This window comes from Ranitomeya imitator, chromosome 2 (assembly GCF_032444005.1).
Source record: "Ranitomeya imitator isolate aRanImi1 chromosome 2, aRanImi1.pri, whole genome shotgun sequence".
In the NCBI taxonomy this organism is placed as follows: Eukaryota; Metazoa; Chordata; class Amphibia; order Anura; family Dendrobatidae; genus Ranitomeya; species Ranitomeya imitator.
The window spans coordinates 793,265,192-793,289,241 of record NC_091283.1 but is presented as its reverse complement, the minus strand read 5'-3'; the positions used below and the strand labels follow the sequence as shown (position 1 = coordinate 793,289,241).

The following is a 24,050-nucleotide window of genomic DNA, read 5'->3' as shown; positions in this document are numbered from 1 at the left end:
GACTGCAAGTGAGAGAGGCTGCAGGGACGATATAACTTAATTTTCTCCCTGTAGCCGCTGATCCAGTAAAGGTACCGTCACACTATACGATTTACCTACGATCACGGCCAGCGATATGACCTGGCCGTGATCGTAGGTAAATCGTAGTGTTGTCGCTGGGGAGCTGTCACACAGACAGCTCTCCAGCGACCAACGATGCCGAGGTCCCTGGGTAACCAGGGTAAACATCGGGTAACTAAGCGCAGGACCGCGCTTAGTTACCCGATGTTTACCCTGGTTACAAGCGTTAAACTAAAAAAAAACAAACAGCACATACTTACATTCTGGTGTCCGTCAGGTCCCTTGCAGTCTGCTTCTCGCACTCAGTGACTGCCGGACGTAAAGTGAAAGTGAAAGCACAGCCGCTGTGCTCTGCTTTCACTTTACGGCCGGCAGTCACAGTGCGGGAAGCAGACGGCAAGGGACCTGAGGGACACCAGAATGTAAGTATGTGCTGTTTTTTTTTTTTTAGTTTAACGCTTGTAACCAGGGTAAACATCGGGTTACTAAGCGCGGTCCTGCACTTAGTTACCCGATGTTTACCCTGGTTACAAGCGAACGCATCGCTGGATCGCATCGCTAGATCGGTGTCACACACACCGATCTAGCGATGACAGCGGGAGATCCAGCGATGAAAGAAAGTTCTAAACGATCTGCTACGACGTACGATTCTCAGCAGGATCCCTGATCGCTGCTGCGTGTCAGACACAGCGATATCGTAACGATATCGCTGGAACGTCACGAATCGTACCGTCGTAGCGATCGAAATGTTATAGTGTGACGGTACCCTAAGGCAGGCATGATTTTATGTGAAGATTAGATATCTGCAGCTAAATTGAGTTTTGGAGGTGACAGGAGCTTCTTCAGGACGTTGTGCAATACACACAGTATACCAGAAGAATAAAATGAAGCCGCTCTCCTTTTGTCTGAAGAACCAGCAAATCCTAGTAAGGTTATAGAGCAGGACAGGACATGCCCACTTGCTGCACTAGGTTCGGAAACAACAACAGGTCCACCAGCCTGATGGACCTTAGGAATCCCAGTCCAACACGGCTGTGGCTCATCTATCAGCAATGAATCCTTGAAACAATGGATCCTGAGGTTGATATTTGCGTGGAGACGCATGTATTTGTGTGATCATCCCATACTACGTAAACAACATTAGATTAATGTAACACCTAGAAAAATGCCCAGATTATGCATGATATAGGAAAACCTTGTGGTGCAGGACAGATTGAAATGTCCTCTAGAAAGTCACAGACCTTAGACCTTAGTCCAGAGGCTCTCACCTAGCCAAATCAGTTATCATGCTTCGCACTGACGAGGGCCAACAGCCCGAAACACCGTGTCTGCGAATTGAGATACTGATTTGGCTCTTATCCCAAGTCATATTGCACGACTCGTTAAAGGGTTGATTGTGACTTGTAGGATCGCTACTTCCAACAGGAGGCGCAAGAGTTCAAGTCCTCTTATTCTCTGAAGAGGCAATTTGCATACTAGAAAGTTACAGTAATACAAATAGACACTTACATGAGTAACGATACATGACACACGCACCCTGTACAAATTGGGTAAACCTTTTATTTGCCAGTGGCACACAGTTTTTGCGTCCTTGGCAAATACTGAAGCTGTCATCATCAGAGCAACCATTAAATAGACAAGTCATTCTCCTGTGATAAAGAGCAAGAACAGACCAACAAAGACATTGCAGCCATGTAGGAAGGATAAGATTGCTCCTCCAGTGTTAGCAGAATACAGATTTATTTACAGCACACCGTTCATGCGATTATGAGCCTTTGCTTGATATTTTCTTACCACCATTTTAAATAAAGTCCAGCAAGAAGGGTGTCCCCCAAAATTGTATATGAAACGTCTTAAACATGATGCAGTCTTGCCCGGCAGGACCATAGGATGAGCTCACAGCTCAGTGTTTCAATCAGAAGAAAGCCATATAAAACTTGACAATACGCAAGAAAATTCAGGGCCGGTTTTCTGCCTCCCTGATACAGGAAGGACATGCAGGAGGGAAATTTGCGTCATACGCATCCTAAGCCTCCCTGAGCCGCGAGTGCTTCCTCTCAACATTTCAAGTACAAACATAAAAGTCCGGATCTCCACATCATCCCACTTGCACCTTGCAAGGAAAGTGAACATCTCATAGGAAAAGAAGCCGGTTAACTCTTTCCCATCTTAGCAATCAGTTCGTCACAGATCTTGGTGAGTTCTTCTATCTCTTTATTCTGCAGGGAAATGTAGAATTCATGAGAAACACAAAGAGAAGACAGAGAAAGATGGTCAAAGAGACAAAGAAAAAGGGGTGGAAAGTGAAAGAGGGGCAAGGAGTCAAAGAAAGAGTAATCAGGAGTTCAACAAAGAGAGTTGAGAAGACAGAAGCGAGAAGTGAAAGAAAGAGTGGTGAGAAGTCAAAGAACGAGTGGTGAGAAGTGAAAGAGAGTGGTGAGAAGTGAAAGAAAGAGGTGTGAAGTCAAAGAAAGAGGGTCCAGAAGACAGTGAAGCAAGTGAAAGAAAGAGTGGTGAGAAGTCAAAGAAAGAGTGGTGAGAAGTGAAAGAAAGAGGTGTGAAGTCAAAGAAAGAGGGTCCCGAAGACAGTGAAGTAAGTGAAAGAAAGAGTGGTGAGAAGTTAAAGAAACAGGCGAGAAGACAAAGAAGGAAAGGTGAGAAGTCCAAGAAAGAAGAGTGATAAGTCAAAGAAAGAGTGGTTAGAAAACAAAGAGGGGTGAGAAAATCTCAAAAGAGGGACAAGAAGTCTAAGAAAGAGGGGTGAGAAGTCTAAGAAAGAGGGGTGAAAAAAAATCAAAGAAAGAATGGGGAGAAAGTAAAGAAAGTGGTGAGAAGTCAAAGAGGGGCGAGAAGTCTAAGAAAGCGGGGTGAGAAGTCAAAGAAAGAGGGGTGAAAAAATCAAAGAAAGAAGGGGGAGAAGTCAAAGAAAGAGTGGTGAGAAGTCAAAGAGGGGTGAGAAAATCATGAAAGAGGGGTGAGAAGTCCATGAAAGAGGTGCAAGAAGTCAAAGACAGAAGGGAGAGGAGTTGCCTGCACAAACCTTCTGTTCCAATGTCCTTTCCAAGGCATCTACTCGGAGCTGTTCCTTCCTCAGACTGGCTTGGTAAGCTGCTTGTTCCTGCTGGGACTTGCCGCGCACCTGAGCAATCTCTGAGTTAGCTCTGTAAGACGACATATATTCGATGAAGACTTATGACATTTTATGTTAAAGGAGCCATTTAAAATTGATTGCTCAGACAGGAATAGGCGTAGGCAATCATTATTAGGGCACCGGTGATCTGACTCTAGGCATCCATGCCAATCAGCAGGCTGAAGGGGCCATCATGCTTGTTGACTGGTTCTTACTTGCTTGCGCCCTAATTTTTGTAACAGAGATGCAAGGTGTTGGTGTGTTTCCCTATTCTGGATCACATAGGCATATGCGATAGATTTTTTTTTTAATGAGTCCATCCCTTTTAACCCTTGCCTGTTGTGGCCAAATTTTGTTATATAGTGTTTTCTTTCTTTCCTCTTTTTCTAAGAGTCACAACTTTTTTATTTTTCCATCCACATAGCCTTATGACAACTTGCTTTTGAGACACGAGTTGTAGTTTTGAATGACACTATTCCTTTCACTATAAAATTTTATGAACATTGGGAATAAAATTCCACGTGGGATGAAATAGTGAAAAAAAGAACAATTTTGTCATTATTGTTTGGGTATTGTTTTTACGCCATTCATTGTGTGATAAAAAAAGGCCTGGCAATATGATTCTTCGGGTCGGTATGATTTTGGTGATGCCACACCAGTGGAGTTGTTTTTATTATTTTAGTGGTTAAAAAAAAAAATCTGAAACAAGGTACCGTAGTTTGTGTCACCATTTTCTGAGACCGGTAACTTTTTAATTTTTGATGGAGCTGTGTGAGGGCTTCTTTTTTGGCTTGGCGAGCTGACATTTTTATTGATACCATTTGGGTGCAAAATACAACATTTTTATTGCATTATTTGGCAAGGTGGGATGACCACGGTCAACCTATCGCGGGGGAAGGATGGTGATGATGGCCAGTGCACATGTGCACAAGTAACATTGACTGATTTCAGCATCTAAATGGCTAAACAGAAGCGATCAGAGCTAGTTCTGGTCACTACTGATACATGCAAATGCCATTTATAGTGCAGGCTCAGATCCTGAGCTCGATTCAGAATTGAGAACTCTGGTGTGGACATATAGTTATATCCATATTCACCAGGGTGTTAAAGACGGGATGCACAATCTGCAATTTGGGGGCCACGGTCAGCACTAATGGTGAACCGTGTGACATCTCTGAGATGGCACAAAGGCGGACTACGGACCCCTGCATAGCACTCAGGAAAGGAATAGGTGAGGAGGTGTCAGACATTTAGGTAATATGCTATAAGGGTCCCAGATGGTAATACCCCTTTAAGTTTTCATGTTGCCCATGGGATTGATTCAGTCATCCTACTTTAAAGGGATTTCCCCAACAACATATACTGTATCACCTATTCACAGGGCAGGTGATCGCTGGGATTTCCAACTGCTGGGACCCCCCACTAATGACGAGAACAGAGGTCATATGTGCATGTAGTGTTACCACCTTAACCCTCCATTACCTGTCCAGCTTCTCCTCTGCATGGATCTTCAGAGCATGGTACCGCTGTTCTTCCTTCTTGACTCGCGCCAGGTATTCTTGAGCGCATTTCTTCAGCACGTCCTCATTCTGTAGAAGAACACGTCATTTATACATCACCATATCCTTCACGATAGTAAAGCGGCGGCATAGGATCACTCACCTTCCGGAATCCTTCCAGCACATCCTTCATTTTCTCATATCTTCGGAAGAGATCGGCCAGGGATTTCTCTACCGAATTAAGATCGGCGAGAGCTTGTTCTTTCTCCACGATCAGCTGCTGCACATTGTGATTGGACACGGACTTCTCCCTCTGCTCATCATCTGTCCCACAAAACAAAATAAGATTATCAAATATCAAGACTGACCGTCACATCCAAACAGGAGCATACTGAGAGCAGCCATCTCCATACATAACCAACAAATAAGATTATCAGCGTCTCCGTCACTCCTTCCAGTAATAGCAAAATAGACAAGTCCAATATCAGACAATTCTTACCGCTAATCAGTCCTACTATTCCATATTGCGAAAATCTGCAGTAATTTTGTCCTACACAACATAAGATTTAGCTGGGGGCAGACCCTACACTGCAATGAGATGGGGGGTATTGTGCATCAAGGCTTATAGACAAGTGGTCCGCTCCCCTTCACTCTGGGGTTTATTTTCTTAGAACTGTATATTTTGCAGTTCCTCAGTTAATTTATGAATAAATTGACAACTGGGTGTTAACATTCTTCTTTTAAGGGATGTGTCACTTTACAGTTAGCACTGATTGGACAGTGTCGGAGTACATAGGGCCGACCCCCCCAACACCCTGCTGTCAATTAATTCATACATTTCTAGTCGGAATAACATAAGAATCATAAAATGCTAATTTATTAGAAAATATGCTCCAGCCTTGGTATATTATGGGAGATACAGTCATTTGCTAAGCTGACATGTTAGGAGAACCGACAGGACGTCATAAAATAAATTACAGGATGGAGGAGATCATGACATCAATAATTCCTTAAAAAAAGATCAGTCAGATCTCCAGATATTTCGTATACAATTATTTGGTATTACAGACATGTGCTGTCTGAAGTGAGTACAGGGCTTCTTTAAAGAGATTTTCCCAAGAACAAAGTTCATTTTAAAATTGATTTTAATCAATAGATCTTGGAATAATAATAATTTCCACAATTGGATGTGATTAAATATAATGTCCCTGTGCTGAGATAATCTTATAAATGTGCCCCTGCTGTGTACTGTGTAATGGCCGTGTCTGACCGTGCAGGGACATGGTCTGATCATACCACAGCTCCTGGGCAGAGGGGGAAGAAAAGAGAATATACAGACAGCACAGTATAGGATCACAGCTGATTGTTTTTGTGAGATAAATCATTTTCCTGCATCCTGCATGTTTTTAAAAAAAATGTTTTACCTGAAAGAAAAAATTATCTGCGATCCCGTGCTGTAATGTCTCTATACTCTTTTCCTCCCCTGCCCAGAAGCTGTGGTATGATCAGACCATGTTCCTGTACGGTCAGACACAGCCATTACACAGCACACAACAGGGGAACATTTATAAGATTATCTCAGCACAGGGACATTTTTTCTAAAACCATCCAATTGTGGAAATTATTATTAGTCCAAGATCGATTGATTAAAATAAACTTTGCTCATGGGACAACCCCTTTCAGTTATCCTAACCGCATGACTTAGGACAAGTAAGATTAACCCCTTAATGACCGCCAATACGCCTTTTAACTGACCTGAGATATAAGAGAATAGCCTCCCCATACAGATGACAATCCAGCATCTGTTGGTTGTACACTATAGCTGACAACTTGCTGTATCAGCCATGATCAGTATTTGCACCTTCTAAATCTGTTTAACCCCTTAGATGCTGCTGTCAATAGTGACTACATCATTATAAATGGTTAACAGAGTGTGGGGGCTTCTTCTTTATCCCAATTGGTGCCCTCAGATCATGATTTTGTTGTCCTGATGTTTGCGATGGCAATTCATGACCAAATAGCGGCCTTAGAGTCTGACGGCTGTAGTAATCTGTTTAGAAGTTAGCAACATTTAGGTGGTAAAAATACACATTTTCATTTCTGTCATGTCACTTTGCATTAATTCCTGTAAAGCACCTGATGGGTTAATAAACTACCTGACAGCAGTTTTCAATATGTTTAGGGGTGCTGTTTTTAAAATGGTATCACGTTTGGGGGTTTCCCAATATATGAGACCCCTAAAGTCACTTCAAACATGGATAAGTCCCTAAAAAAATAAATGTGGTAAATTTCTTTGAAAAAATGAAAAATTGCTGCTACATTTTTAAACCTCCTAAAATGCTAACAAAATAAAATAACATTTTACAAATGGTGCTGATGTAAAGCCGACATGTGGGAAATGTTATTTATTAATGGTTTGTTGTTGTATGACTATCTGGATTAAAGGGATAATCATTCAAATTTAGAAAATTGCTAATTTTTTAACATTTTTCTCAAATTTTTTATATTTTTATAAATAAACACAAAAAATGTTGAACTAAATTTACCATTATCATAAAGGATAATGTGTCACGAAAAAACAATCTCAAAATCACTGGGATTTGTTGATGCGTTGCAGAGTTATTACCACATAAAGTGACACTGGTCAGATTTCAAAAATTTGGCTCGGTCACTAAGGGGTTAAGAAAACAGGAAATCAGTTTTAAGCTGCTTAAAAGGAGAAATATACACTCATCTCAGGGCTCGTGCACATGACTGTATTTTCGGTTCAAGTGCGATCCGACAAAACATAGGGTCGCACTTGGACCAATGCTATTCTATGAGTCAGAGCTGGTTCAAGGAAAAAAATTGCAGTATGCCCAAGTTGGAGGCGATAATCAGATCACACTCGGCCATGCAAGTCAATGAGTCCGTGGAAACCATTGGACTGCACTCGAATGACATCTGAGTGCAGACTGATTTTCACAGACTGACAGGATGGAGAAGGTAAAGAAATCATTTTTCGATCTTGTCCTTATCCGAGAAAATTGGATCACACTCTGATCAGTATGTGATCAGCATAATCGACCCGATTCTCTCAGATGAGAGAAAATACGATGGTGTGAACCTGCCCTTAAAGGGTTTTCTTCACTTGATTAAAACCCTGCCAGTACTGATAATGACAGAGCCGCACCGCCCTGCACGGGGCCCACCGGTAGGATCCCCTACTTCTAAGAACTACTTCTATTCAGGGCATCAGTCACCTGCGGCATCTAGTAAGAGCAGCTACGTGTGTTGTCAGCCTATACCATGGCGAGGTATTTTGCAGGATTGTAATGCATGGCCATTATCATTGCTGATGACTTGCCGGACATATTTACTGATTCACAAGTACAGGACATAAAGGGCACGTTCATTTCTTACCTGGGCTGCCTTATGTTTGCAAGCAAAAAAATAAAAGCAGAAAGCAGGAGGTAAAAAAATAAAATAATGCAAAGAAAATTAGATCAATTTAGAAGGGATTTGGAGACAAAACCGAGGGTAAAGCGAAAAGTAATGGAGGGGGCTGGAAGTGGAAAGAACCGAATATAGCGAAAGATAAAGCCAAATACAAGGGGGTTTAATGTTGGCTCTGGTGTCTCCAGATCCAAGCAGCCCCTCTGCCACAGTCGGGGACCCCGCCATAGTGCAATGTACTGGGCTCCTATGGGAGAACCCTGCTGGGAATACGGAGTGCAAAGGACTTGCTGGCCCCAAATCTCCTGCACTGGACTAAATCCGGATTATTTGGGCAATTCATACTTACTACTTCCTATGTATTATCATGCAGAAGCTTCTATGAGCCGTGTCCAGGATCAGAGAAATTTAAAGGGATTGTCTGTTTTTTTTTATTTTGTTTTTAAATAATCTATTAGGCAATTATAAATTAATATTGAAACAATAATCCAAAAACACCTTTGAGATAATGGGGTTAAGAGCATAGAGCAGTCAAACTCTCCCCACCATAGTATATAGAAAATATTAATGTGGAATACTCCAAGATACAATATTTAGAACAACAAAAAAACGGAGTAACGACAAGCCACAATATGGATCAAAAGTACCAAAAACATCTTTATTTAAGACAAATTTACATATAAAAACAGGTCAAACCGAATCCATATAAATACAGTAGTCTGCACTAAGGAGGGCAAAGAGGTATACGTATATTTGTCGTAAATAAAGATGTTTTTGGTACTTTTGATCCATATTGTGGCTTGTCGTTACTCCGTTTTTTGCTGTTCTAATTATAAATGACTTTCACCCATTAGCCAGCGTCAAGGACAGTTACATAGAGTGTTTTCTGCAATGTGTATTACACAGTATAAACCGCAATAAATGTCAATGGTCCCTGTGTAATGCCTCATTTCACCCGTGGTGGCGCTGCAGAGAAATGTAATACTTGCTATAGGTCTTCCAACAGATTATATCTGATCATTGGAGGTCTCGGAAGATTGACTTGTCTCCACGTGTAAAAACAGACAAACCCTTGACAATCTTTGGGCTATAAATGCACGGAGATTAGTGATGAGCGAACATGGTCTGGTAAGGTGTTATCTGAGCATGCTCGGGTGCTAACCGAGTGACTTCAGCGTGCTAGAAAAATATGTTTGATTCCCCGCGGCTGCATGTCTCATGGTTGTTTGACAGTTTGGTAGGCAATCCCTGCATGCGGGGGTTCTAACATCTTTTTTGAGCACGCTGAAGTCACTCGGTTAGCACCCGGCACGTTCGCTCATCAATAACCAAGATGTTTCTGCTTCTAAGACTGTTTTATGCTAAAATCTGTAAAAGTTAAATGAGATTTTTCTGGGAATTTATAGCCTAACGCCAAAAACAGATGAGTTAATTCCCAGCTCACATTTCGACATAGGATACATACCGATCATCTGCGCTATCGTCTGCTCATATTCTACAACAATCTTCCTATAAAAGGGGAAATAAAAAAAGAATTGTCAGAGAAAAGCAGATTTATTATTAATAAAGGGAAATTCACACAAGGCGGATCTGATGCAGAAATGTCTCTGCCTGAAAATCATTTCTATATACTGTCCCTGAGGTTCCTGGCCGGATCTGTACATTTTATTTTCTCTGAAAATTATAGAGAGAAATATTCCTGGCGGTAGTCATGTAGCCGGGCCCTGATTCATACCGCTGGTGATTTGGGCAGCATGAATCAGAGGAAAGTTTCCCTTTTACATTCACCTATTTTATTTCTAGACATGGTAGATAATTTCCGTAATCAATTTAGCCACAAATCCAGAGCAAATTCTAAATATCTTACATGCGGATTTTTCTTGTGAAATCAGATCGCACTTGGTCATGCAAGTCAGTGGTAAAAATCGGACTGCACTCGGATGACATCTGAGTGCAGTCTGATTCGTGGAAGATGGAGAGAGGAAGATGATTTTTTTCCCCCATCGTGTTCTCATCCGAGAAAATTGGATCACACTCGGGCTGATTATGGTAATCATACTCTGATCAGATTCTCTGGGATGAGAAAATACGCTGGTGTGACCCTAGGACAGGTCATTAGTATCAGATCTGAGTCCGCATTAATCAGCTGTTATTATCTCCAGATCAGCTCCTATACTCTTGAGCGCAAGGCAGCTCCGTACAATGTTTGCATCCGGTGGTTGCTGGACATTACAGCTGATCGGTGGGGGGCCGGCCGGGTGCTGAACTGATCAGATATTGATGACTTACATTGGGATTTGTCATCAATATCATATGATGGAACAATTCCTTTAAAATCAATCAGTTCCATCTTATTTGTGTCATGAATGCAATAAATTGCATTTTTATTGCATAAAAGACAAGTAATCTCTCATACAGTCATATGACTTGTTCATACATTGTGTTTTTGATGCATTTTATTCCCGTGCGTTTTTGTGTTTTACAGTACCAGCAAAGTGAGTACTTCGGAAACCTCCTGCACATATGACTTATTGTCCCCTTGGAGATTTGAACCTTCAGAGCATTTTTTCCAATGTGCAACATGCCATTTCTTTAAGCATTTTTTGAGCTTTTCTCACCCATTCAAATGGATGGGGCGGAAAAAGCTTAAAAACGCAAGTAAAACGGCAGAAAAAATGTGCGTATTTTAGGCAGCATTTCTCTGCAAACACTCTGCAGTAAAATCTGTTGCTAATACTCAGGATGTGCACAGACTATTCTTTATGTGCCACCACCCCAAGACCTGTCTGCAGCGCAGGTGAATTACCGGCTGTGCTGATCCCACCACCATATGGAGACGGGTTTAGGGTTTAGGATTTGCAGGGCCGTCTGAGGTATAAAAAACAGGATTACACAAGTCAACAAGAAGATCGGCTGCTCTGCTGAAAAAAGCTCAGGCTCACCGACCCATTAATATTATCACCTAGATCCTAGACTTCTGTCACATGTTGTCCACCCCAGCATTACATGCTTTATATTCACAGACGACACCTCGGCGGCCGCAGCATGCAGAATAACGGGACATAAAAGCAGGGACGGCGTGTTATTGTGTGACGGCCACACATACATTGCTGTAGGTACAATGTGCTGGGATGTGGCATTACGTCCTATGTCACCATGCCAGGCTAGCCGTCCTCAGAGCTCCATAATATATTTATCATTTTCAGTAGTGACCTATACGGTGCTGACATGCTACTGCTACAGTGATTGACTGCAGGGGTCATGTGGCCAACGCCCATCATCATGTCAAGGCAAACAGAGGCTGCGGGGAGAACGGGGACGTCTTGGCAGCAGGAGACGTAAAAGGTGAGTATTAGGGATCATTCTCACTTCCCAGAAACTTGGATGAGTCTCGCACGTCAATACCAGGCACCAAACTCAGGAGCGGCGGGTGCGGCTGCATGTATTCCTATGTGGCCGCACGCTCCGATCTGAGTGCCGGGTGCAGTGCCGGGTATTGATACCCACCACCATTAAAAAAAGGTCCAATTTCAAGAGAGACAAGAGATAGACAAAAAAAGATAGAAATAATTATGTGAATGATTGCCCCCACAGTGAATTCCTCCACACACATTACCATACACTACCACCCCACCCCCTGGCAAAGTATGGCCCTCCATACATTATAATGGCCCCTACTAGTCCTCCAAACAGCAAACTGATCCTCACACAACCCCCCAGTATGACACCTCACCTGTGACCCTAACACTACCCTCCACACAATATGATGACCCCCACACAGCCCTCCATACATTATAATGGCTTTACTTTCAGGATAATGGCCCCTACATACCTCCACGCTGTATGATGGCCCCCACACAGCCCTCCGAACAGCATAAAAGCCCTCACACAACCCTCCTCACAATATCATGGACCTCACACAAACTGACACTGCATTATTGCTCACAGACAGTATAATGCCCCCACACATGGGCAGACATACTGCCTGTTCAACCTGGGGGGCCCCTGCAGGTAGGGCCGGCGTTAGGGGCAGGCAGCTGCCTAGGTCCCCGCTCCCCCAGGGGCCCCCAGCTAGCGGCACATCACGCAGCTGCTATGGGGCCCCTGAGAGGCAGGGGGGCCGCCTGCCGCCAGCGCCGACTCCCCCGCCGCATTGAACTCTACTGGCATCTGCCGGTACAGTTCAAAACAATGATGGAGGAGAGAACGTCACCTGACACTCCCTCTCCCATCATTCCCCACTCTGCCTCTGACAGACCCTGCCGCGCACTCACTGTGTGCCGACAGGAGCAGGAACTGGAAGCAGCGCGGGCACGAGGAGAGGTGAGGGGTGTGTTGTTCGTTTTTTTTACTCCATAACATATAACAGTGAGTATGCGGAGCTGCAATCCCATGATGGCAATCTGGCCAGGGGCCCCCTGGAGCCGGATAAACTGGCCAATTTGCCCCCATTATTAGCCACCCTGCAGGCAGGGCCGGTTTTAGGCAAAGTGGGGCCCTAAGCAAAGTTTAAAATGGGGCCCCAAATCCTAACATATTGCACATCACACAGAAGCATTTCGGTTGTATTTACAAGCGCTGAGTTCAGGCCGCTAAATGAGTGTGATCGACAATACTGAACTCGTTCAACGCTTGTTTCCCGGCCTCTTTCCACCGTCTGAGAAAGAATGATGGGACAGAACCATCACTAATAGATCACTAACAGATCACCATACAGTATCATGTTATCAGCAGCACATCTACAGTTTACACCGGCGATATGCTGCTGAGAACAAGGATTTCTGTTCCGGCATAAACAATCCAATCACTTGATGAATAGGCAGCATTTTGCTTGTTTAGTATAATACACCTCATTGTCCTCAATATATTATAATGTTCACCTCAGTCCTTCATATTGTAAAATTGACACCACATAGTCCTCCATATAATATAATGTGCCCTATAGTCCTCCATATATTATAATACACTCCTCATAGTCCTCCATACAATTCACTTCCCATAGTATAATGCACCCCATAGTTCTTCATATAATATAATGTATTCCCCATAGTCCTTGATACAGTATAATGCAGCCCACATATAGTATAATGCAGCCACCACCCCATAGAATATAATGCAGCCCCCCTCATTTAGTATAATGTAGCCCCCTCATAAAGTATGTTGCAATCACCCCTCCTAGAATATAAATATAATACAGCCCCCCATCGAATATAATACAACCCACCTCCCCATAGAATATAATGTAGCCCCATCAAACATATAATGATGCAATCCTCCCTCATAAAATCTAATACAGCCCCCATAGAATATAATGTAGCCCACCTCCCCATACAATATAATGTAGCCCCCATAGTATATAACACAGCCTCCCCCATAGAATATAACATATAATGTACCCTCCATGGTATACAACACAGCCCGCTTAGTATACAGAACAGCCTCATAGTATACAGCACACAGCCTCATAGTATACAGCGCAGCCTCATAGTATACAGCACACAGCCTCATAGTATACAGCACACAGCCTCATAGTATACAGCACACAGCCTCATGGTATACAGCACACAGCCTCATGGTATACAGCACACAGCCTCATAGTATACAGCACACAGCCTCATAGTATACAGCACACAGCCTCATAGTATACAGCACACAGCCTCATAGTATACAGCGCACAGCCTCATAGTATACAGCGCACAGCCTCATAGTATACAGCACACAGCCTCATAGTATACAGCACACAGCCTCATAGTATACAGCACACAGCCTCATAGTATACAGCACACAGCCTCATAGTATACAGCACACAGCCTCATAGTATACAGCACACAGCCTCATAGTATACAGCACACAGCCTCATAGTATACAGCAAACAGCCTCATAGTATACAGCACACAGCCTCATAGTATACAGCACACAGCCTCATAGTATACAGCACACAGCCTCATAGTATACAGCACACAGCCTCATAGTATACAGCGCACAGCCTCATAGTATACAGCGCACAGCCTCATAGTATACAGCGCACAGCCTCATAGTATACAGCGCACAGCCTCATAGTATACAGCGCACAGCCTCATAGTATACAGCACACAGCCTCATAGTATACAGCACACAGCCTCATAGTATACAGCACACAGCCTCATAGTATACAGCACACAGCCTCATAGTATACAGCACACAGCCTCATAGTATACAGCACACAGCCTCATAGTATACAGCACACAGCCTCATAGTATACAGCACACAGCCTCATAGTATACAGCACACAGCCTCATAGTATACAGCACACAGCCTCATAGTATACAGCACACAGCCTCATAGTATACAGCACACAGCCTCATAGTATACAGCACACAGCCTCATAGTATACAGCACACAGCCTCATAGTATACAGCACACAGCCTCATAGTATACAGCACACAGCCTCATAGTATACAGCACACAGCCTCATAGTATACAGCGCACAGCCTCATAGTATACAGCGCACAGCCTCATAGTATACAGCGCACAGCCTCATAGTATACAGCGCACAGCCTCATAGTATACAGCGCACAGCCTCATAGTATACAGCGCACAGCCTCATAGTATACAGCGCACAGCCTCATAGTATACAGCGCACAGCCTCATAGTATACAGCGCACAGCCTCATAGTATACAGCGCACAGCCTCATAGTATACAGCACACAGCCTCATAGTATACAGCACACAGCCTCATAGTATACAGCACACAGCCTCATAGTATACAGCACACAGCCTCATAGTATACAGCACACAGCCTAATAGTATACAGCACACAGCCTCATAGTATACAGCACACAGCCTCATAGTATACAGCACACAGCCTCATAGTATACAGCACACAGCCTCATAGTATACAGCACACAGCCTCATGGTATACAGCACACAGCCTCATGGTATACAGCACACAGCCTCATAGTATACAGCACACAGCCTCATGGTATACAGCACACAGCCTCATGGTATACAGCACACAGCCTCATAGTATACAGCACACAGCCTCATAGTATACAGCACACAGCCTCATAGTATACAGCACACAGCCTAATAGTATACAGCACACAGCCTCATAGTATACAGCACACAGCCTCATAGTATACAGCACACAGCCTCATAGTATACAGCACACAGCCTCATAGTATACAGCACACAGCCTCATAGTATACAGCACACAGCCTCATAGTATACAGCACACAGCCTCATAGTATACAGCACACAGCCTCATAGTATACAGCACACAGCCTCATAGTATACAGCGCAGCCCCCCAGAATGGCCCCACAGTTCAGTACTCACTGTTATATGTTATGGAGTAAAAAATACAAACAACACACCCCTCACCTCTCCTCGTGCCCGCGCTGCTTCCAGTTCCTGCTCCTGTCGGCACACAGTGAGTGCGCGGCAGGGTCTGTCAGAGGCAGAGCGGGGAATGATGGGAGAGGGAGTGTCAGGTGACGTTCTCTCCTCCATCATTGTTTTGAACTGTACCGGCAGATGCCGGTATAGTTCAATGCGGCGGGGGAGTCGGCGCTGGCGGCAGGCGGCCCCCCTGCCTCTCAGGGGCCCCATAGCAGCTGCGTGATGTGCCGCTAGCTGGGGGCCCCTGGGGGAGCGGGGACCTAGGCAGCTGCCTGCCCCTAACACCGGCCCTACCTGCAGGGGCCCCGGGAGCCTCCGGGCCCCTGTGCAGCCGCACAGGTTGAACAGGCAGTATGTCCGCCCATGTGTGGGGGGCATTATACTGTCTGTGAGCAACAATGCAGTGTCACAGTTTGAGTGAGGTCCATGATATTGTGAGGAGGGTTGTGTGGGGGCCATCATACAGCGTGGATGTATGTAGGGGCCATTATCCTGAAAGTAAAGCCATTATAATATATGGAGGGCTGTGTGGGGGTTATCATATTGTGTGGAGGGTAGTGTTAGGGTCACAGGTAATCATACTGTGTGTGGAGGAATTCACTGTGGGGGTATCATACTGTTTTGGGAGGCATTTTTGTTGCCATCATACTTTATGGGGACAATGAAAGGGCAATCTAGGGGCTTCAATAGGAAGAAAATTACTTTGCAAAGTTGTGACATATCCTCTTCTGTCACCCACCCAATATTAAATTTTATTTAGTTTATTTATTTTATTTTGTATTGGGGGGGGGGGGGAAATCATGTCATGAAGGTCCATGTCCATAGCCTTATTAAAAGGCCTCAAAAGTACAAAGAGGACTGTCCTGTTCGGTGCGGACTTCAGGGCTAATTTCTTAAAGTATGATTCACAAATCAGACATTATAACTTCTGAAAACCCGCACAATAACTTCAGCCTACCTCATCTCCGCCACTTCACAGCGACTCTCTTCATATTTCTTCTTCCACTCCATGGTCTCCCTTTCTTTGGAAACAATCTAATTGATAGAAAAAAAACATTTTAATAGGAAAGTTAGGATTTGGCAGTAAAAAGTCTAACTAAGTTATCAAATTAAATTATGCAAAAGCCGAGCGTCAAGAATCCTATCAGCGAGCATAGAGCTTCAGATCTGGAGAAGTGTGCATTCCATGTTCGGAATGGTAAAATCAGCCCAGTAATAAACAGCCGGTCCCATATATACATAAATATATCCGAGTGCCCACGGGGGAATGACAATCGTGGATGCCAAGAGTGCGACCACAACCGGGCCTGGCGACATGAGGTGGGCCCAACGACGTGTGCTACTGTTTCAGCTGAATGTGAGTTCGCTCCCATGCTTCCATTATTACTGAAAAGGGTCCAGGATGGAGGACATTATTACAGGAAGGGGCACAGGATGAGGGACATTATTACAGAATGGGGCACAGAATGGGGGACATTATTACAGGAAGTGGCACAGCACAGAAGACATTATTACAGGAAAGAGCACAGAATGGGGGGCATTACTACAGGAAGGGGCACAGGACAGAGGACATTATTACAGAAAGGGACCCAGAATGAGGATCATTATTACAGGAAGGGGCCCAGAATAGGAGACATTATTACAGGAAGGGGCCCAGAATGGGAGACATTATTACAGGAAGGGGCACAGCACAGAAGACATTATTACAGGAATGAGCACAGAATGGGGGACATTATTACAGGAAGGGGCCCAGAATAGGAGACATTATTACAGGAAGGGGCCCAGAATAGGAGACATTATTACAGGAAGGGGCACAGCACAGAAGACATTATTACAGGAATGAGCACAGAATGGGGGACATTATTACAGGAAGGGGCCCAGAATAGGAGACATTATTACAGGAAGGGGCCCAGAATGGGAGACATTACTACAGGAAGGGGCACAGGACAGAGGACATTATTACAGAAAGGGACCCAGAATGAGGATCATTATTACAGGAAGGGGCCCAGAATAGGAGACATTATTACAGGAAGGGGCCCAGAATGGGAGACATTATTACAGGATGGGGGACATTATTACAGGAAGGGGCACAGCACAGAAGACATTATTACAGGAATGAGCACAGAATGGGGGACATTATTACAGGAAGGGCCAGGATGGGGGATATTATTACCGGGGGGGGGGGGGAAGGGTGGTGAACACATATATCTTTATAGGATTTCAAAGGCTACAAGGTCCCATATATCTGACTAAAATACAGGTGGGGGACCAGGTCCAAATTTTGCACTGAGGACCCATCAGACTCTAGTTAAAGGGACACTGTCACCTGAATTTGGAGGGAACAATCTTCAGCCATGGAGGCGGGGTTTTGTGGTTTTTGATTCACCCTTTCCTTACCCGCTGGCTGCATGCTGGCTGCAATATTGGATTGAAGTTCATTCTCTGTCCTCCATAGTACACGCCTGTGCAAGGCAAGATTGCACTGTGCAGGCATGTACTACGGAGGACAGAGAATGAACTTCAATCCAATATTGCAGCCAGCATGCAGCCAGCGGGTAAGGAAAGGGTGAATCAAAAACCCCAAAACCCCGCCTCCATGGCTGAAGATTGTTCCCTCCAAATTCAGGTGAGAGTGTCCCTTTAATCCACTCATGCCCAGGGATTATATATCGGTGCTGATAGATTTAAATTGATTAAGTTGTGTGTAATTAGGACTGAAATGAAGTACAGAGTACTTGTCCCTAATATTACAATCATGGTCGTCCCTTTAAATACCGCTCAGTCTGAAGATGTTACAGCTTTGGGGTTAGAGATAATCCTGTGCTGCAGTGGCGACACCTAGTGGGTACAGGCTGCAGCTACAAGTTAAAATTAAAATGTGATAAGCTGAAGAGAGTCCTAATTCCTAAAATCGTCAGTTTAGTATTTATGTGAAAGGTAGAATAGAAATGTAAGGGAGCTGAAAAGAAAATATGATAGCATTTACCTCTTCTCTTGCAAGCTGAAGTGCTGCGTCAAGGTCAGGTTGCTTATAGGTATGTAAAAGGCTACTCCCAGCTGTCTCCATTGCCACTGAACGAGAGTATAGTGATTTATGTGAAAGGCCGATGTCCGCAGAATCCAACACTTCAGACTGTAGATGGGAAGAACAGGTAGTTACAAGCCATTGGCATTGTTATTGCATTGTACGCCCTTCATTACATGCAAGGAAATGTAGAAAATGACAAACTCTGGTTAGATGGCAGCGCAGGCAAAGCAGGAAAAAACCCCTCCATTTATTGCTACAAGAGATCCCTGCAAACCAGTATACAGTAGAGGACAAACTGGTATTTCCCCAGTGAACAACTGTACTACTGGGAGAGGTGATTTACCCAAAGGTCGCACCGCCCCCCATGACTAGTTAATGTACAGCCAGGTGGAGTTGCTGGACAGGGAGAGCAGTGGTGCAGCAGGATATCTACTCCTGCCTCCCTGTATCTCAATAACAAGGTAATATAGAAAATCATTTAGAAATAAAAATCACAGCAAACACAGGATTACAACTCTCAGTATAAGGCATGCTGAAAGTTGTAGTTGCAGGACAGCTGGAGAGCCAGAATTTACGATTGTGATAAGGCTCCTTCCTTATTTCATGTGAACATTAGGATTGTTTAGCTTACACAAGGTGAATATTCGGCTGGAGCTACACGCGTTCTGCGTCTGCAACGCTCAGACAAGTCGCACAACCAAAAACTTCTGTGCAACTTGATGTCGTGTGAATATTTTATAGCTGTGATTTGCTGTAAACGAAAACCTGCCAAATCACAGATGAGTTGCACGTAGTCTCGGTCGCAGGCAGTCTCAGTCACAAGCAGTCAGTCGCACAAAGTCTCAGTCGCACACAGTCTCAGTCGCACGCAGTCTCAGTCGCACGCAGTCTCAGGCTGCCGTCACACTAGCAGTATTTGGTGAGTATTTTACATCAGTATTTGTAAGCCAAAGCCAGGAGTGGGTGATAAATGCAGAAATGGTGTACATGTTTCTATTATACTTTTCCTCTATTTGTTCCACTCCTGGTTGTTGGCTTACAAATACTGATGTAAAACACTGACCAAATACTGCTAGTGTGACGGCAGCCTCATTCGCACGCAGCCTCATTCGCACGCAGCCTCATTCGCACACAGTCTCAGTCGCACTCAGTCTCAGTCGCACGCAGTCTCAGTCGCACGCAGTCTCAGTCGCACGTGATTTGAATCCAACAAATTTGGAAACATTTCTCACTCTGTGTCGCATTTGATAGAAATCACTAGATAGGATGCTGCAATTTGACACCGCAATCTCAATGTCGTGTGGCACTTGTTGCCATGTAGCCCTAGCCATAAACGAGTTGTCCTATTCCAAAAAAAAGTTTGCCTGCTGATTCAATTTGTATTATTCAGGCTACTTTCACACTAGCGTCGGTATGGGCCCGTCGCAGTGCGACGTACCGACGCATGTTGTGAAGTAAAATCACAACGGGGGCAGCGAATGCAGTTTTACAACGCATCCGGTGCCCCATTGTAAGGTCCAGGGAGGAGGGGGCGGAGTCCCGGCCGCGAATGCGCGGTCGGAAAAAGCGGATCCGACGGACAAAAATACATTGCAAGCAACGTTTTTTTGTCCCGACGGACTGCAAAAACACGTCGCATCCGTCGCATGACAGATGCAACGTGTGGGAATCCGTCACAATGCGTCACTAATTAAAGTCTATGGAGAAAAAACGCATCCTGCAGACAACTTTGCAGGATGCGTTTTTTCTTCAAAACGACGCATTGTGACGGAGGCCAAACGACGCAAGTGTGAAAGTAGCCTAAAAAACCGCCCTTTCCCAGGTCCAGTGCCGTGTCCCCAGAACTGCCACGACCTCTGTTATTTTCCTGTAACGGTGACATGATATTTACAATGCTGCAGCCAGTCGCTGAGGTCAGTGGCTCTGCCGCATGAGCCGCTGAGCTTAGCGATTGGCTGCAACATGGTTTATGTAACCTCACCGCTGCAACCAAACAACATAGATTAACATAGATACCCGGGGAAGGTAAATAAATTGTGTTTTGTTGGATTTTTTTTTTTTTTACAATGACATCCACTCTAAGCGCATGATTTATTCATTACGGAAACTATACAATGACCCAGGAGACATGATTTACATGTACAGGAAATATACAGGAGGTGCCGTCAACACTGGTAAGGGAAAGAGATTTTTCCAGTAAGGGTATGTGCACATGTTGCGGATTCTCTGCGGATCTACAGCGTTTTTTGCGGTGCAGAAACGCTGCAGATCCGCAATTGATTTACTGTACAATGTAAATCAATGAGAAAAAAAAAATGCTGTGCACACTTTGCGGAAACTCTGCGGTTTAAAAGAAGTAGCATGTCACTTCTTTTTTGTGAATCTGCAGCGTTTTTGTACCCATTCCATTATAGAAAACTGCAGGGGTAAAAAACGCAGCAAATCCGCAAGAAAACCGCAGCAAAAACGCACAAAAAATGCTGCGGAACCGCACAAAAAACGCGACAAATCCGCAGGTGCGTTTTCTGCCAGGAGAGGCAGAATCCGAACCAGAAATTCCTAAGCCTAATCCGCAACATGTGCACATAGCCTTAGGCTCGATTCTTTTCCATCTTATTATTAATGGGCTGCAGTATCTCCGGACTTGTCTCCCGTCAAGCACACCTGGCACATCATTGATCAGCAATTGTAGAGGGAGCTGCCAGCAGCAGACCTTGATGATTTGTATGTAGAAGTACATACAGCATGGCAGAACAGTACTCAGACAATAACCTCAGCCAAGTGACATGTGAGTGAGTGTATTTTTGCTCATATCATACTTGATACTGAATAAATGGAGATATTTTGAACATTTTGTTCATATTTCTCCATAAGCTTCTGTATGAAGCCTGAAAAAATGCATTTTTAAGTGCAGAATCAAAGCTTTATTGCACTATTATAAATGCATTAAACGTGCTGCTTCAAAGCTGAACCCAAAATATATCAAGGCAAAAAAAAGTAGCAAAAACGCAACAATCACAGGAGATTCTTATTGTGTATTCAGGTGCAGACACCTACAGAAAATGTGCAGAAAAAAATGCAGCTTTTACACTACACGTGAACACAGCCTCAGCGCTACATTTTTAATACATTTTTATAGATTTAATGGAGAAAAAAAAGTCAACCATTTTTATTCGCAATATTCTGTTGACTGTCTTGTACAGTTTGTTACAATTACAGAGATAATAAATATGTCTGTGTTTCCTGATTTAGATTTGCAAAAATTCCATTAAAAATGTCAGTATTATATGTTTTTTGTTACTTTTTAGTAATTTTATAGGAAGAAACAAATGTGACTTTTATTTTACCCCTAGAATACAGGTTCATAGAGATGCACTGATACATAGAGATGCATCTCTATGTACCAGTGCAATTTGCCTGTAAATTAATAGCATACAATGCACTTGTGGCTCATAACTTGTGCTACTGCCTCTAATGATACAGGTTGGGTATCAGACATCGGATTTTTGCATCACTGACAACATTTCAAATGAATGGTCACCAAGCAATATACAGATGACTCCGGTCTGCCAGGCTGGGAGACAGTACTGGTCAGTGACTCTCCTGTCATAATGGACATCATATGGTAAGGGGGATGTCTCGATTAGATATCTGCTACACAAATAGACCACAAATTTCCAATTACAGTGGTGACGACTAATGGAAAACTAGGTTTGCTCCAATACCTCTAACTCATAGCTATACTTTGTTAGTATGTGAAGCACATTGAATGCTTTTCTGTAAATTCACATGCACCAGACTGCAATACTCATGCACAGAACACATCAAACACTGGTCAGGCAGTGGTGCACGGGAACAGTTTAGGTTATTTCTACCAAATTTAGTTTGGTTTTCCACTACTGACAGAAGGGGTTTCTCCTTGTTGAGACCATCGGAAGGAATAGGGAATCTTATAAGCTGCAAAATGCTCTTATCTACAGGAAAGTACTAAAACAGAAGATGGATCTATTCCATGACTTAAAAGGGTTGTCCAGTGAAGATAAGGGTACCGTCACACAGTGGCACTTTTGTCGCTACGACGGTACGATTCGTGACGTTCCAGCGATATCCATACGATATCGCTGTGTCTGACATGCAGCAGCGATCAGGGATCCTGCTGAGAATCGTACGTCGTAGCAGATCGTTTGGAACTTTCTTTCGTCGCTGGATCTCCCGCTGTCATCGCTAGATCGGTGTGTGTGACACCGATCTAGCGATGCATTCGCTTGTAACCAGAGTAAACTTCGGGTTACTAAGCGCAGGACCGCGCTTAGTAACCCGATGTTTACCCTGGTTACCAGCGTAAATGTAAAAAAAAAAAAACACTACATACTTACATTCCGGTGTCCGTCAGGTCCCTTGCCGTCTGCTTCCCGCACTCACTGACTGCCGGCCGTAAAGTGAAAGCACAGCACAGCGGTGGCGTCACCGCTGTGCTCTGCTTTCACTTTACGGCCGGCAGTCAGTGAGTGCGGGAAGCAGACGGCAAGGGACAGACACCGGAATGTAAGTATGTAGTGTTTGGTTTTTTTTACGCTGGTAACCAGAGTAAACATCGGGTTACTAAGCGCGGTCCAGCGCTTAGTAACCCAATGTTTACCCTGGTTACCCGGGGACCTCGGCATCCTTGGTCACACTACGACTTACCAACGATCACGGCCAGGTCGTATCGCTGGTCGTGATCGTAGGTAAATCGTATAGTGTGACGGTACCCTAAGTTATCAACTATCTTCACACTAAACGATATTGCTAGCGATCCGTGACGTTGCAGCGTCCTGGCTAGCGATATCGTTCAGTTTAACACGCAGCAGCGATCAGAATCCTGCTGTGATGTCATTGGTCGGGGCTAGAGGGCCAGGACTTTATTTGGTCACTGGCTCTCCCGCTGACATCGCTGAATCGGCGTGTGTGACGCCGATTCAGCGATGTCTTCACTGGTAACCAGGGTAAACATCGTCACCGCTCTGCTTTCCGGCCGCTGTGCTCACAGCCAGTACAGAGAAGCACAGCGCCGGGGACAGACACCGGAAGGTAAGTATGTAGTGGTTTTTTTTACTTTTAGGATGGTAACCAGGGTAAACATCGGGTTACTAAGCGCGGCCCTGCACTTAGTAACCCGATGTTTACCCTGGTTACCGGCATCGTTGGTCGCTGGAGAGCGGTCTGTGTGACAGCTCTCCAGCGACCAAACAGCGACGCTGCAGCGATCGGGATCGTTGTCTGGATCGCTGCAGCGTCGTTTAGTGTGAAGGTATCTTTATATAAAGGTCACTGGGGATCTGACCACTGCAGCCAGACATCGCGGACACCGAGAAGGACAGGGTCCTGCAAATCGATTTGCACCAACTCTAATGATAATTTATAGATAGAAGGGGGTCTGGAATCCCCACCGATGGCCAGAAAAAGGCACTAACTACCGCTCCATTCTAACGGTGGATAAAATTGCCTTTCTTCCATTTGCTGGACTCCTATATTATTTTT

At 44.3% G+C, this 24,050-nt stretch overlaps 1 protein-coding gene across 4 annotated transcripts in view; it reads right to left on the bottom strand.

Annotated features, from left to right (window-relative positions):
* Nucleotides 1-1,595: 1,595 nt before the first annotated feature.
* TACC2 (transforming acidic coiled-coil containing protein 2) overlaps nt 1,596-24,050 on the bottom strand; it is a 166,755-nt gene continuing 144,300 nt past the window's right edge. For all 4 annotated transcript variants that reach the window (XM_069753675.1, XM_069753672.1, XM_069753671.1 and 1 more), the window contains exons 15-21: nt 18,489-18,635; nt 16,461-16,537; nt 9,590-9,633; nt 4,853-5,013; nt 4,673-4,779; nt 3,101-3,221; nt 1,596-2,279 (exon numbers count right to left, since the gene is read on the bottom strand). In XM_069753675.1, coding sequence (XP_069609776.1) covers nt 2,214-2,279; nt 3,101-3,221; nt 4,673-4,779; nt 4,853-5,013; nt 9,590-9,633; nt 16,461-16,537; nt 18,489-18,635 — 723 coding nt within the window. In that variant the 3' untranslated portion in view covers nt 1,596-2,213. The remainder of the gene's footprint in view (nt 2,280-3,100; nt 3,222-4,672; nt 4,780-4,852; nt 5,014-9,589; nt 9,634-16,460; nt 16,538-18,488; nt 18,636-24,050) is intronic.